Here is a 16,609-nt window from a genome sequence, read left to right on the forward strand (position 1 = left end):
AATAATGCTGGCGGGGGTAAGAATTTTAGCGTCAAGGTACTCCAATTTTACTTTGCCAGCTTGAAAAGAGGATTTTTATGCTGCCCAGGGCACCCCCCCCCCCCACACACACACACACTCCCTGCACCCTGTAGTGCTGCTGTGTGTGTGGGAGCATGGCGCGCAGCGCAATCGCTGTGTGGTACCTCAGAAGCCGTCAATGAAGTCTTCTATCTTCTTCTACTCACCTGTCTTCTGACTTCTGGCTCTGCAAGGGGGGTGACGGCGGGCTCTGGGAGTGAACCCCTAGGCCAGGCATGTCCAAACTGCAGCCCTCCAGCTGTTGTGAAACTACATATCCCAGCATGCCCTGACACAGTTTTGCTGGCAGAGAATGCTAAAGCTGTGTCAGGGCATGCTGGGATGTGTAGTTTCTCAAGAGCGGGAGGGCCGCAGTTTGGACATGCCTGCCCTAGGCGTACCTAGTGTTCCAAACCCTCAGGAGCTAATGGTGTCCTGTAGCCAAGAAGCAGAGCCTTTAAACTCACTAGAAGTAGGTCTGACTTCTCTCCCCTAAGTGCCACGATGCAGGGAGACTGTTGCCAGCAGTGCTCCCTGAACATAAAAAACCTAACATAAAGTATTTTCCGAGAAACTCAGCTCCTCAGTGTGCTTCCAGTCTGCCTGGGCACAGATTCTAAACTGGAGTCTGGAGGAGGGGCATGGAGGGAGGAGCCAGTTCACACCCATTCAAAGTCTTAAAGTGCCCATGTCTCCTGCGGATCCCGTCTATACCCCATGGTTCTTATGGTGTCCCCAGCATCCTCTAGGACGTATGAGAAATTATCTGCTAATTAATAAGACCAATCGGACCCCCACTTCCAGCCAAAGATTGGAAGCGCACTCCCGCCCCCCTACCAGAGACTACAGCTCTACCAGAATTGCCTCAACCCAGTTGCAGTGGAGTCCAGCAGCGGGGGGGGCTTCTATCTTCTTTCCCCCCAGTACCGTAAGGAACAGGTTACCAGAGACACCAGCTGCGGAAAGATCTAAGCAGCATACAGACTTTGAGGCCCATTTATTAACGAGCTTTAGCTATTTAAAACTCATTGCGCATGATAAATGGTGCTAAAGCCAATCAGCTCCTAAAGGTCATGTGTTTGAATAATGACAGTTGGGAGCTGATTGGCTGGAGAACAATTTATAATACACAATGAGTTTTAAATAGCTAAAACTCATTGCTAAAAGGGCCCCCGTAAGCTGCCACATTGAGTATAAATAGGGAGATGGCGAGTGGGGGGAGGGGGAGCAGGCACAGGACTACCAGGTCATTGGCTATTATTGCAGTATGGTCAACTAGTATCCTTTAGGTTTTTTTACACCTTCATTGAATATATAAATGCATTATTGAGACTAGCAGGATTTATGAACACTGGGATGCCGTTATCTAATGTTTTTTGTTTTTTTTTTAAAGCTGTATGGGAATTGAACTAATATTGATACCAAATGCTATACTGGACACTTTCATGAAAAGCCCTGGAGCAAATGTCTTGGGATTATTAATAAATATGTTATTAACCATCTTTTCTATATTAAACCTTTATTGCCTGAAGTTGAGTATATGAATTGTCTGTTTTAACTGTGTTTTACTATTGATGTAATGTTTTTTTAATAATTTCTGATTAAATAATTTTCTGTATTATATATCTGATGCACTATTGCGCTTTTATGATATGTTATTTTTGCTTTTTGGTAGGCTGGCCATACTATCCCTTTAAACTGGGACGCTCAAGAATTACAAAGGTTCTGTGGCTGATTAAAACCAGGTGACATGCAGGCTTGAAGTCAGCCAGCCAAAGAACCTGTGTCCCAGTTTAAAGGGCTAGTATGGTCAGCCTATTTTGGGGTAAATCAGAATTACTCATTAAGAGTAGTGATGAGCGGGTTTGGTTCCTCGGAATCCGAACCCCCCCGAACTTCAGCCTTTTTTACATGGATCCGAGGCAGACTCGGATCTTCCCGCCTTGCTCGGCTAACCCGAGCGCGCCCCGAACGTCATCATCCCGCTGTCGGATTCTCGCGAGGCTCGGATTCTATCGCGAGACTCGGATTCTATATAAGGAGCCGCGCGTCGCCGCCATTTTCCATTTTCACACGTGCATTGAGATTCATAGGGAGAGGACGTGGCTGGCGTCCTCTCCATTTAGATTAGAAGAGAGAGAGTGAGAGTGAGACACTTGATTTACTGGAGCTTAGGAGTACTCAGAGAGTGCACAGTTTACTAGTGACTGACAAGTGACCACCAGTGCAGTTTTATTATATTATTATTTAATATAATCCGTTCTCTGCCTGAAAAAAAACGATACACAGTGACACAGTAACAGTATACCATATCTGTGCTCAGCCTCAGTGTGCTGCATCATCTATGTATATCTGACTGTGCTGAGTGCTCAGTGCTCACACAGCTTAATTGTGGGGGAGACTGGGGAGCAGTAGCAGGAGTACATATTATTTAACAGTGCACACTTTTGCTGCCAGAGTGCCACTGCCAGTGTGACTGACCAGTGACCACTGTCTGACCACCAGTATATTGTGATTGTCTGCCTGAAAAAGTTAAACACTCGTCGTGTGGTGTTTTTATTCTATAAACGCATTCTGCTGACAGTGTCCAGCAGGTCCGTCATTAATTATATAATATATACCTGTCCGGCTGCAGTAGTGATATATATATATATATTTTTTATATCATTATCATCCAGTCTATATTAGCAGCAGACGCAGTACGGTAGTCCACGGCTGTAGCTACCTTTGTGTCGGCAGTCGCTCGTCCATCCATAATTGTATACCACCTACCTGTGGTGTTTTTTTTTTTCTATCTTCTTGATACTAGTAGCTTACTTTAGGAGTCTGCAGTGCTGACAGTGTCCAGCAGGTCCGTCATTATAATATATACCTGTCCGGCTGCAGTAGTGATATATATATATTTTTTATATCATTATCATCCAGTCTATATTAGCAGCAGACGCAGTACGGTAGTCCACGGCTGTAGCTACCTCTGTGTCGGCAGTCGCTCGTCCATCCATAATTGTATACCACCTACCTGTGGTGTTTTTTTTTTTTTCTATCTTCTTGATACTACTAGTAGCTTACTTTAGGAGTCTGCAGTGCTGCTGACAGTGTCCAGCAGGTCCGTCATTATATAATATATACCTGTCCGGCTGCAGTAGTGATATATATATATTTTTTATATCATTATCATCCAGTCTATATTAGCAGCAGACGCAGTACGGTAGTCCACGGCTGTAGCTACCTCTGTGTCGGCAGTCGCTCGTCCATCCATAATTGTATACCACCTACCTGTTGTGTTTTTTTTTTCTATCTTCTTGATACTAGTAGCTTACTTTAGGAGTCTGCAGTGCTGACAGTGTCCAGCAGGTCCGTCATTATATAATATATACCTGTCCGGCTGCAGTAGTGATATATATATATTTTTTATATCATTATCATCCAGTCTATATTAGCAGCAGACGCAGTACGGTAGTCCACGGCTGTAGCTACCTCTGTGTCGGCAGTCGCTCGTCCATCCATAAGTATACTAGTATCCATCCATCTCCATTGTTTACCTGAGGTGCCTTTTAGTTGTGCCTATTAAAATATGGAGAACAAAAATGTTGAGGTTCCAAAAATAGGGAAAGATCAAGATCGACTTCCACCTCGTGCTGAAGCTGCTGCCACTAGTCATGGCCGAGACGATGAAATGCCAGCAACGTCGTCTGCCAAGGCCGATGCCCAATGTCATAGTACAGAGCATGTAAAATCCAAAACACCAAATATCAGTAAAAAAAGGACTCAAAAATCTAAAATAAAATTGTCGGAGGAGAAGCGTAAACTTGCCAATATGCCATTTACCACACGGAGTGGCAAGGAACGGCTGAGGCCCTGGCCTATGTTCATGGCTAGTGGTTCAGCTTCACATGAGGATGGAAGCACTCAGCCTCTTGCTAGAAAAATGAAAAGACTCAAGCTGGCAAAAGCACAGCAAAGAACTGTGCGTTCTTCGAAATCACAAATCCACAAGGAGAGTCCAATTGTGTCGTTTGCGATGCCTGACCTTCCCAACACTGGACGTGAAGAGCATGCGCCTTCCACCATTTGCACGCCCCCTGCAAGTGCTGGAAGGAGCACCCGCAGTCCAGTTCCTGATAGTCAGATTGAAGATGTCAGTGTTGAAGTACACCAGGATGAGGAGGATATGGGTGTTGCTGGCGCTGGGGAGGAAATTGACCAGGAGGATTCTGATGGTGAGGTGGTTTGTTTAAGTCGGGCACCTGGGGAGACACCTGTTGTCCGTGGGAGGAATAGGGCCATTGACATGCCTGGTGAAAATACCAAAAAAATCAGCTCTTCGGTGTGGAAGTATTTCAACAGAAATGCGGACAACATTTGTCAAGCCGTGTGTTGCCTTTGTCAAGCTGTAATAAGTAGGGGTAAGGACGTTAACCACCTCGGAACAGCCTCCCTTATACGTCACCTGCAGCGCATTCATCATAAGTCAGTGACAAGTTCAAAAACTTTGGGCGACAGCGGAAGCAGTCCACTGACCAGTAAATCCCTTCATCTTGTAACCAAGCTCACGCAAACCACCCCACCAACTCCCTCAGTGTCAATTTCCTCCTTCCCCAGGAATGCCAATAGTCCTGCAGGCCATGTCACTGGCAATTCTGACGAGTCCTCTCCTGCCTGGGATTCCTCCGATGCATCCTTGCGTGTAACGCCTACTGCTGCTGGCGCTGCTGTTGTTGCTGCTGGGAGTCGATGGTCATCCCAGAGGGGAAGTCGTACTCGTAAGACCACTTTTACTACTTCCACCAAGCAATTGACTGTCCAACAGTCCTTTGCGAGGAAGATGAAATATCACAGCAGTCATCCTGCTGCAAAGCGGATAACTGAGGCCTTGGCATCCTGGGCGGTGAGAAACGTGGTTCCGGTATCCATCATTACTGCAGAGCCAACTAGAGACTTGTTGGAGGTACTGTGTCCCCGGTACCAAATACCATCTAGGTTCCATTTCTTTAGGCAGGCGATACCGAAAATGTACACAGACCTCAGAAAAAGACTCACCAGTGTCCTAAAAAATGCAGTTGTACCCAATGTCCACTTAACCACGGACATGTGGACAAGTGGAGCAGGGCAGGCTCAGGACTATATGACTGTGACAGCCCACTGGGTAGATGTATGGACTCCCGCCGCAAGAACAGCAGCGGCGGCACCAGTAGCAGCATCTCGCAAACGCCAACTCTTTCCTAGGCAGGCTACGCTTTGTATCACCGCTTTCCAGAATACGCACACAGCTAAAAACCTCTTACGGCAACTGAGGAAGATCATCTCAGAATGGCTTACCCCAATTGGACTCTCCTGTGGATTTGTGGCATCGGACAACGCCAGCAATATTGTGTGTGCATTAAATCTGGGCAAATTCCAGCACGTCCCATGTTTTGCACATACCTTGAATTTGGTGGTGCAGAATTATTTAAAAAACGAGAGGGGCGTGCAAGAGATGCTGTCGGTGGCCAGAAGAATTGCGGGACACTTTCGGCGTACAGGCACCACGTACAGAAGACTGGAGCACCACCAAAAACGCCTGAACCTGCCCTGCCATCATCTGAAGCAAGAAGTGGTAACGAGGTGGAATTCAACCCTCTATATGCTTCAGAGGTTGGAGGAGCAGCAAAAGGCCATTCAAGCCTATACAACTGAGCACGATATAGGAGGTGGAATGCACCTGTCTCAAGCGCAGTGGAGAATGATTTCAACGTTGTGCAAGGTTCTGCAACCTTTTGAACTTGCCACACGTGAAGTCAGTTCAGACACTGCCAGCCTGAGTCAGGTCATTCCCCTCATCAGGCTTTTGCAGAAGAAGCTGGAGACATTGAAGGAGGAGCTAACACAGAGCGATTCCGCTAGGCATGTGGGACTTGTGGATGGAGCCCTTAATTCGCTTAACAAGGATTCACGGGTGGTCAATCTGTTGAAATCAGAGCACTACATTTTGGCCACCGTGCTCGATCCTAGATTTAAAACCTACCTTGGATCTCTCTTTCCGGCAGACACAAGTCTGCTGGGGTTCAAAGAACTGCTGGTGACAAAATTGTCAAGTCAAGCGGAACGCGACCTGTCAACATCTCCTCCTTCACATTCTCCCGCAACTGGGGGTGCGAGGAAAAGGCTTAGAATTCCGCGCCCACCCGCTGGCGGTGATGCAGGGCAGTCTGGAGCGACTGCTGATGCTGACATCTGGTCCGGACTGAAGGACCTGACAACGATTACGGACATGTCGTCTACTGTCACTGCATATGATTCTCTCCCCATTGAAAGAATGGTGGAGGATTATATGAGTGACTGCATCCAAGTAGGCACGTCAGACAGTCCGTACTTATACTGGCAGGAAAAAGAGGCAATTTGGAGGCCCTTGCACAAACTGGCTTTATTCTACCTAAGTTGCCCTCCCACAAGTGTGTACTCCGAAAGAGTGTTTAGTGCCGCCGCTCACCTTGTCAGCAATCGGCGTACGAGGTTACATCCAGAAAATGTGGAGAAGATGATGTTCATTAAAATGAATTATAATCAATTCCTCCGTGGAGACATTCACCAGCAGCAATTGCCTCCACAAAGTACACAGGGAGCTGAGATGGTGGATTCCAGTGGGGACGAATTGATAATCTGTGAGGAGGGGGATGTACACGGTGATATATCGGAGGATGATGATGAGGTGGACATCTTGCCTCTGTAGAGCCAGTTTGTGCAAGGAGAGATTAATTGCTTCTTTTTTGGTGGGGGTCCAAACCAACCCGTCATTTCAGTCACAGTCGTGTGGCAGACCCTGTCACTGAAATGATGGGTTGGTTAAAGTGTGCATGTCCTGTTTATACAACATAAGGGTGGGTGGGAGGGCACAAGGACAATTCCATCTTGCACCTCTTTTTTCTTTCATTTTTCTTTGCGTCATGTGCTGTTTGGGGGGTGTTTTTTGGAAGGGCCATCCTGCGTGACACTGCAGTGCCACTCCTAGATGGGCCAGTTGTTTGTGTCGGCCACTAGGGTCGCTTAGCTTAGTCACACAGCTACCTCATTGCGCCTCTTTTTTTTCTTCTTTGCGTCATGTGCTGTTTGGGGACTAGTTTTTTGAAGGGCCATCCTGCGTGACACTGCAGTGCCACTCCTAGATGGGCCAGGTGTTTGTGTCGGCCACTTGGGTCGCTTATCTTAGTCACACAGCTACCTCATTGCGCCTCTTTTTTTTCTTCTTTGCGTCATGTTCTGTTTGGGGAGTGTTTTTTGGAAGGGCCATCCTGCGTGACACTGCAGTGCCACTCCTAGATGGGCCAGGTGTTTGTGTCGGCCACTTGGGTCGCTTATCTTACTCACACAGCTACCTCATTGCGCCTCTTTTTTTCTTTGCGTCATGTGCTGTTTGGGGAGTGTTTTTTGGAAGGGCCATCCTGCGTGACACTGCAGTGCCACTCCTAGATAGGCCAGGTGTTTGTGTCGGCCACTTGGGTCGCTTATCTTACTCACACAGCTACCTCATTGCGCCTCTTTTTTTCTTTGCGTCATGTGCTGTTTGGGGAGTGTTTTTTGGAAGGGCCATCCTGCGTGACACTGCAGTGCCACTCCTAGATGGGCCAGGTGTTTGTGTCGGCCACTGGGGTCGCTTATCTTACTCACACAGCTACCTCATTGTGCCTCTTTTTTTTCTTCTTTGCGTCATGTGCTGTTTGGGGAGTGTTTTTTGGAAGGGCCATCCTGCGTGACACTGCAGTGCCACTCCTAGATGGGCCAGGTGTTTGTGTCGGCCACTTGGGTCGCTTATCTTACTCACACAGCTACCTAATTGCGCCTCTTTTTTTCTTTGCGTCATGTGCTGTTTGGGGAGTGTTTTTTGGAAGGGCCATCCTGCGTGACACTGCAGTGCCACTCCTAGATGGGCCAGGTGTTTGTGTCGGCCACTTGGGTCGCTTATCTTACTCACACAGCTACCTCATTGCGCCTCTTTTTTTCTTTGCGTCATGTGCTGTTTGGGGAGTGTTTTTTGGAAGGGCCATCCTGCGTGACACTGCAGTGCCACTCCTATATGGGCCAGGTGTTTGTGTCGGCCACTTGGGTCGCTTATCTTACTCACACAGCTACCTCATTGCGCCTCTTTTTTTCTTTGCGTCATGTGCTGTTTGGGGAGTGTTTTTTGGAAGGGCCATCCTGCGTGACACTGCAGTGCCACTCCTAGATGGGCCAGGTGTTTGTGTCGGCCACTTGGGTCGCTGAGCTTAGTCATCCAGCGACCTCGGTGCAAATTTTAGGACTAAAAATAATATTGTGAGGTGTGAGGTGTTCAGAATAGACTGAAAATGAGTGGAAATAATGGTTATTGAGGTTAATAATACTTTGGGATCAAAATGACCCCCAAATTCTATGATTTAAGCTGTTTTTTAGGGTTTTTTGGAAAAAAAAACCGAATCCAAAACACACCCGAATCCGACAAAAAAAATTCGGTGAGGTTTTGTCAAAACGCGGTCGAACCCAAAACACGGCCGCGGAACCGAACCCAAAACCAAAACACAAAACCCGAAAAATTTCCGGTGCTCATCACTAATTAAGAGTAATTCTTGCACATAAAGTAGAGGAGATAATTAAGGACTGATTGTTGAATAATTGAGCTAGTTAATTTTTCTTGCACCTGAATATACTTATCTGAACTCATTAACTGGATGATTACCAGACAGAAGTTAAGTGGGGTACTCACGGAGCGATCGCTGCTTAAAATCTAAGCAATCTGACTAGATTGCTTAGATTTTAAGCAGGATCGCTCCGTGTGTAGACCCCACAGCGATAGCGATGTGCAGCCCCGCGCATCGCTTTCGCTGCTGCTAGATTGGCCTGCCGTGCAGGCCAATCTTGCAGATCGCTCATTTCACCAGCTGGGTGAAATGAGCGCCCCCGTCTCCCCCCGCACGCTCAGCACACATCGCGCTGTCCTGAGCGGGGGGAGAGATGCGTGCTGAGCGGTTCGCTCAGCACACATCTCTCCCACATCGGCCAGTGAGTACTGGCCTTTAGGAACCTGGGGCATACACTGTATACCTCCCATTAATAATGTCACCGGTGCTTTTGTCACAAGATTCCTTTTGATCTTAATACGTTCCATTAACGTTTTAAGCTCCAAAGGGTCGGTAGTACTATTTTCACTTGACAAAACTAGAATAGAGCTTATTGATATAAAGTTTAAAAAAACTTCTATCATAGTTATATTATGCCTTTTCTTATGGGGTTGAAAAGGCAATAACATGTAATGTGGCCTTGCCTCTTTTACAGGCCACGCTATATAGGCTATTTCCCAGTGGTTGGAGTAATCAAAATAACTCCACACTTAAAATAAGGAGCTTAATAACACTTCATTTGTCTGATATGTAAAGGTTAGGTGGGGGTTAACAGTTTATTGACTTCAGCAACAAGGGACAACGTCATAAGTTAATATATTGCATACGCATCTTCCACATTTCAGTAATCATAATATATTACTTTTTTCATTTACAGAAAGAAGAGAGAAATATTTGTCGTTGATCCAGCCAGCAACTTTTACTACAGATGGTTATCGATTATCTCGATACCTGTGCTCTATAACTGGTGCTTTCTGGTGTGCAGGTGAAGACATGTCATCACTATAGTATATACAGTGTCTATATGTGTATATAAGTAAGTACTGGACTAATATATATGATTCTCTTTTTTGAAGAGCTTGCTTTAATGAGCTGCATAAAAAGAATATCATCCTGTGGTTTGTCCTGGACTACAGTGCCGATCTTCTATACGTCATTGACACAATAGTGAGATTCAGAACAGGTGAGTCACATATGTGCTATTTATAATGGACCTCATTTCCTAATCTACAAATTGTTTTAGTTTTATGCTGTGCCCATAAACATTAGTACCATTAGACCTCCTCTTGCCACAATTAAGGTTTCCCATAGGCATCAGAGATGCTAAAAGGAGAATGTACTTTCCTGTGGGCCACCCTTGCAGTAATGTCCCTTATCCTACTGTACGCTGGCACCTGCTGGATTAATCATATTGAAGCAATTAACCCCTCTAAAAATGTAGTCTCTCCATCCTCTCATTTCAATAATCTCTCTCTACAAGACAAGTTCTTTGCTGCTGTGTAAATTTGGTACATCTGTGCACCTACGCCCCATTTATATAGAAATGTAATTGCTCTGCCTAACTTCTTCCATCAGTGCAAACTTCTGCTCCTCTGCAAATACCGAAAACTTGTTCTGCAAACCAGTACACTGTGATATAACTCTAGGTGCACAAGTGCAGATCAATGATGTCACCAAAGAGGTTTTTGCTTTATACCGTGGCCATTTTGTGCTTCATGAATAAGGCCCGGTGATGTGCACTGTTTATTGCTGTCATTTTGAATGATGCTCCATCCTTCTGAACTGATGGGTGATTGTCCTTCTGGGTAGATGACTGGAGAGAAGGTTGGAGAGGGTCAATGGAGCATCTCATAGGTGGAAATTAGACAGCTTCAAGATAGGGCTTGCCACCTTTAGGTATTATTAATGATGGGACCCCTAGAATAGGACCCCACTGCCCCACAAAAGAAGGCCTCAGTGCAGTAGTTAAAAAAGAGAAATCTATTCTCTGGGCATGACTCTAGGATCCATCAACTAGGTTGTCTAGCAGTTGCTCCAGCCCTGATGTGTTTTCTTCAGATTTCTTTGCCATGCTGTATGATAATGGTGAATGCGTGTAATTAAACAATGTGTCACAGACATGTATATTTAGAATATAAAACATGGCTTCTTAACAAAAACTTTTAGTAATATTTGCATTTTTTCCAGGTTTTCTGGAGCAAGGCTTGCTTGTGAGAGATGCCAAGAAGTTAAAAAACTATTACACAAAGACTTTGCAGTTTAAGTTTGATATGTTGTCCCTATTGCCAACTGACTTAGTCTACTTAAAAATAGGACCTCATTTCCCAGAGCTACGATTTAATCGTCTGTTTAGGTTTGCAAGGATGTTTGAGTTTTTTGACCGCACTGAAACAAGAACCAATTATCCAAATATTTTCCGTATTGGGAACCTTGTTCTTTATATTCTTATTATCATACATTGGAATGCTTGCATTTACTTTGCAATATCTAAGGCCATTGGGTTTGGATCTGACACATGGGTTTATCCCAATATAACTCATCCAGAATATGGACGTCTAGCACGAAAATACATTTATTGTCTTTATTGGTCTACCCTCACCCTTACCACCATTGGGGAGACACCACCCCCAGTTAAGGATATAGAATACCTCTTTGTGGTGTTTGATTTCCTAATTGGCGTTCTTATATTTGCAACCATTGTTGGTAACGTGGGGTCTATGATTTCAAATATGAACGCATCTAGGGCAGAGTTTCAATCCAAAATCGACTCTATAAAGCAATATATGCAATTCCGTAATGTGTCTAAAGATCTGGAAGCCAGGGTGATAAAGTGGTTTGACTATCTCTGGACAAACAAGAAAACAATTGATGAAAAGGAGGTCATGAAAAACCTACCTGACAAGCTCAAAGCTGAAATTGCAATTAATGTTCATTTGGATACCTTAAAAAAGGTTAGGATCTTTCAGGACTGTGAAGCAGGTTTACTAGTGGAATTAGTCCTCAAGCTAAGGCCTCAAGTTTTCAGTCCTGGTGATTATATTTGTCGAAAAGGTGACATTGGACGTGAAATGTATATCATTAAAGAAGGTAAACTTGCTGTAGTAGCAGATGATGGTGTGACTCAGTTTGTGGTGCTCAGTGATGGAAGTTATTTTGGAGAAATCAGTATATTAAACATTAAAGGGAGCAAAACAGGAAACAGAAGGACAGCTAACATTCGAAGTATAGGATATTCTGACTTGTTCTGTTTATCTAAGGATGACTTAATGGAGGCTCTGACAGAGTACCCAGATGCTAAAACAGTGCTAGAAGAAAAAGGACGACAAATCCTTATGAAAGATGGTCTCATTGATGAAGAGGCAGCAAAGGCAGGGTCAGACGCAAAGGACATAAATGAAAAAGTCGAGAAGATGGAGACTGCTTTCGACAGTTTACAGACCAGGTTTGCCAGATTACTAGCTGACTATAACTCTACTCAATTAAAACTTAAACAAAGGATTACTAAAGTTGAGAAAAGAATAAAGAATTATAGCGTGGAGTACGTGTCCGAAGGACCGGACAGCGGAGGAGAAACAGACAATGCTAAGCCCAAAGACAATGATAAATAAACAATTGCATACCGAGATTTTTTGATACTTCAAATTCAATTGAAGACTACATTTTATACATTCTTTCTATTGGACTGCATAGGATCTCTTATTCTGGCAGCTTCAGCAAATTCTGAGCTTATACGAGGGCAAAACTTTTTTTTATATATTTAAACTTTTTCAATAATATATTTTTGTACTCAAGAGCTTTTAGAGATCGTTAGACAATAAAATGGCACAAACAATTTCTCAATACTTTTCAGATGTTATTTGGTGCAAGATAGAGTAGTTGCAGAATCATATCTTCTAGATTTTTATTTAAAAAAGTTTATTAATTGATAATTGCTCTTGGTACATTCATGTTATTGGAATTCAAAATAACATTTCTGACATACTGATTTTGCCCTTACACTGTACTGACACGTTATAGACTCACATATGATACCCAAGTTCAATAATTGTACAAGACATTTGAATTATGCGGCAGAGATGGATATTATAGCATGTGTGTGTCTCTTTGTATCAGGGCCATAGGGAGGAGTGTGTGAGTGGTGCCATCACCCAGGTCACAGGGATCTAGTGGAACGCCACCCATGGCTGCCCCACCCATGGCTCCTGCACCACCTTGACTTACAGGATGCCTGGAACACCTTGACTTACAAGATGCTGCTAGGATCACTGATGCAGACCTGCTCAGAGCATCCTATGGACACTTGGGGTATACTGTACTCCCAGCTGCTGATAGCCCCATGTTGTCTGTGTGACATCCTGCTCTGTCACTGCTTTGTACCTGCAACATTTCTAATGAATATAGAGTTCTATGCAGGGGTGTATTAACAGAGGAGAGGGCTCATGTGTAGTCCGGGCCACCTCCTCCTCTCTAGTCGGCGGCGCAAGTGCGTAGACTGTGCATGCACGCCTCCAGGAACATGGCACCCAAGACATGTTACCAGTCATTTTTCTACTGTTCATGCACACATTGCCAGGAAAATGGCTGCTGCGCCATTTTCTCATTGATTTGTGCAGCTCTACTGCTGCTGACATGGGACTCTGGAGAGAAAAGGTTTCAACATGGGTGCAGGGTGTTGAAGTGTGTGCCCCCCTGAATCCATGGCCACACCCTGCTACCCAATAAATAAATAAATATATATATATATATATATATATATACACCACTATTTCTAAGGTGGTTTTTCAAACGTTATACTGTACAATCCAGCTGGAATTTAAAACTGGAATTACAGTGAGGATGGCAAGTTACATTATCTATTTCGTGCGTTTATGTTACAAGAATATACCTGATTGCAAGTGAGGCTTGTTTAAACATTTCTATTCATTAATGACACACTAATATGAAAATATTAAAGGGCTTTATTACCCACATTGTCATTTACACAAGTTGTACTTTCAGACCTCACTGTTAAAATGCCTCTTCACTCCAGAATCTTTAATATATTTTAGAAATCAGTAAGCTCTTAGTCTTCATTTGTATCATGTTTATGTGGACCAGTTTGTATTCTCATTAAAACAATTTAGAAAACCGAAGACTTATTGTTCTATTAAGTTATTTTTTAATAAATGCTGCTTATAAATAAATGTGATTTTTTTTCTTACTTTGTTTTAACTAGATCTGAAATCTACATAGCGGGATTCATTAAGTGTTGGACATAGATCTTTTGTTTGTGTAAAATCCATGTTTCCGTACTGCGCATACATATAAATGTACACGCATATGTCTGTATCCAGAGTTTGACACATATTACACGGAAGGCCCCTTACGCTTGGAGAAACCAGTAAGGACCTGCTCTCGTACCTGCAACAAGTGGCAGATTCAGGGTGGAGGGGGAGGGGTGCAGCACCAAGGCACGTGACCCCGCCGTTTAAGAGAATTTTTTAATTATTATTATTATTGCTTAAACACGAGGGGGCCAGCACCATCCCCCAGTAACGCAGAGCAGTAGTCGACAGTCAGAGCTGGCAACTGCCGTCTGAGGGCAGATGTATTTAGCCTGGAGAAGTGATAAAGAACTGACAAGTGGAAGGTGATAATGCACCAGCCAATCAGCTCCTGTCATTTTTCAAACCCGTAATGATTGGCTGGTGTGTTCTCACCTTCCACTTATCACTGCTTTTTCACTTCTCCAGGCTTAATTCATCTGCCCCTGAGTGCAGTCTGGCCGGAGGGGGGAGGAGGGGCCGCGATCCCCTCTCCTCTCCCAATTACTCCAACCCCAGCTTCCACATTGGTCCTTGCCACCAGAGCTGGGGACCTGACATCACAAACTCGTGACCTTCCCCGGCGTTAAACCCTAGGAGTAGCGTAGGTGCCATCCACATACCGCAGTTCTGTTCCAGGTAAAGTAACTACACTGTCACCCTCTACTTAACTCACCCCTCCATCACCGTCTCCTTGTCACTCACTCCCTAATGTCACCCTCTCCCTGCTACTCACTGCTGTCACCCACTGCCTGGTGTCACCCTCTCCCTGTCACTCTCTGCTGTCCCCCTCTGCATGGTGGCATCCCCTCCGTCACTTGCTGCTTTCACCCTCTCCCCCTCTGCCTGGTGTTACCCTTATCTGTCACTCACTGCTGTCACCCTCTCCCTGTCACTCACTGCTGTCACCCTCTCCTTAATGTCACCCTCTCCCTGTCACCCACTGCCTGGTGTCACTCTCTCCCAGTCGCTCACTACTGTCACCCTCTCCCCCTTTTTCTAAAGTCACTCTCTCCCTGTCACTGACTGCTGTCACCCTCTCCCTAATGTCACCCTGTTCCTGTCACCCACTGCCTGGTGTCACCCTCTTCCTGTCACTTACTGCAGTCACCCTCTGCCTGTCACCCTCTATCCCTGTGACCCATTGCCTGGTGTCAACCTCTCTCCCTCTGCCTTGTGTCACTCTCTCCCTGTCACTGCTGTCAGCCTCTGCCTGTCACCCTCTATCCCTGTCACCCATTGCCTGGTGTCACCCTCTCCCTGTCACTCACTACTGTCACCCACTGCACAGTGTCACCCTATCTCTGTCACTCACTGCTGTCACCCTCTTTCCCTATGCCACATGTCACTCTCTCCCTGACACTCACTGCTGCCACCTTCTCCATGTCACTCACTGCTGTCACCCTCTCCGTTATATCACCCTCTTCCTGTCATCCACTTCCTGGTGTCACTACCCTCCCTGTCACTCACTGTATGGTGTCACCCATTCCCTGTCAAACGCTGCTGTCACCCTCGCCCCCTCTGCCTGGTGTCACTCTCTCCCTGTCATTCCCTGCTGTCACCATATACCTAACATCACCCTCTCCCTGTCACTCACTGCTGTGACTATCTCCCTGGCATCCACTGCCTGTCACCCACCGCTGTCACTTTCTTTGTGTCACCCTCTCCCTGTCACTCACTGCTGTCACCCTCTCCCCCACTGCCTGGTGTCACTTTCTCCCTGTCACTCACTGCTGTCACCCTCTACTTAACTCACCCTCTCCCTTACATCACCGTCTCCTTGTCACTCACTCCCTAATGTCACCCTCTCCCTGCCACTCACTGCTGTCACCCACTGCCTGATGTCACCCTCTCCCTGTCACTCTCTGCTGTCCCCCTCTACATGGTGGCACCCCCTCCGTCACTCGCTGCTTTCACCCTCTCCCGCTCTACCTGGTGTTACCCTTATCTGTCACTCACTGCTGTCATCCTCTCCCTAATGTCACCCTCTCCCTGTCACTCACTGCTGTCACCCTCTCCCTGTCATTCACTGCTGTCACCCTCTGCTTATTGTCACCCTCTCCCTGTCACCCGCTGCCTGGTGTCACTCTCTCCCAGTCACTCACTGCTGTCACCCTCTCCCCCTTTTTCTAGAGTCACTCTCTCCCTGTCACTGACTGCTGTCACCCTCTCCCTAATGTCACCCTGTTCCTGTCACCCACTGCCTGGTGTCACCCTCTATCCCTGTCACCCATTGCCTGGTTTCACCCTCTCTCCCTCTTCCTTGTGTCACTCTCTCCCTGTCACTGCTGTCAGCCTCTGCCTGTCACCCTCTATCCCTGTCACCCATTGCCTGGTGTCACCCTCTCCCTGTCACTCACTACTGTCACCCACTGCACAGTGTCACCCTGTCTCTGTCACTCACTGCTGTCACCCTCTTCCCCTATGCCACATGTCACTCTCTCCCTGTCACTCACTGCTGTCACCCTCTACATAAAGTCATCCTCTCCCTGACACTCACTGCTGCCACCTTCTCCATGTCACTCACTGCTGTCACCCTCTCCCTAATATCACCCTCTTCCTGTCATCCACTTCCTGGTGTCACTACCCTCCCTGTCACTCACTGTATGGTGTCAC

The 16,609-nt window shown here is 45.9% G+C and overlaps 1 protein-coding gene across 2 annotated transcripts in view; it reads left to right on the forward strand.

Annotated features, from left to right (window-relative positions):
* Positions 1-13,815, forward strand: part of CNGA3 (cyclic nucleotide gated channel subunit alpha 3) — a 110,909-nt gene extending 97,094 nt beyond the window's left edge. For both annotated transcript variants that reach the window (XM_063953328.1, XM_063953329.1), the window contains 3 exons: positions 9,568-9,675; positions 9,767-9,873; positions 10,878-13,815. In XM_063953328.1, the coding sequence (XP_063809398.1) occupies positions 9,568-9,675; positions 9,767-9,873; positions 10,878-12,298 (1,636 nt within the window). In that variant the 3' untranslated portion in view covers positions 12,299-13,815. The remainder of the gene's footprint in view (positions 1-9,567; positions 9,676-9,766; positions 9,874-10,877) is intronic.
* The last annotated feature ends 2,794 nt before the right edge of the window (positions 13,816-16,609 follow it).

Source organism: Pseudophryne corroboree, chromosome 2 (assembly GCF_028390025.1).
Source record: "Pseudophryne corroboree isolate aPseCor3 chromosome 2, aPseCor3.hap2, whole genome shotgun sequence".
Lineage (NCBI taxonomy): Eukaryota > Metazoa > Chordata > Amphibia > Anura > Myobatrachidae > Pseudophryne > Pseudophryne corroboree.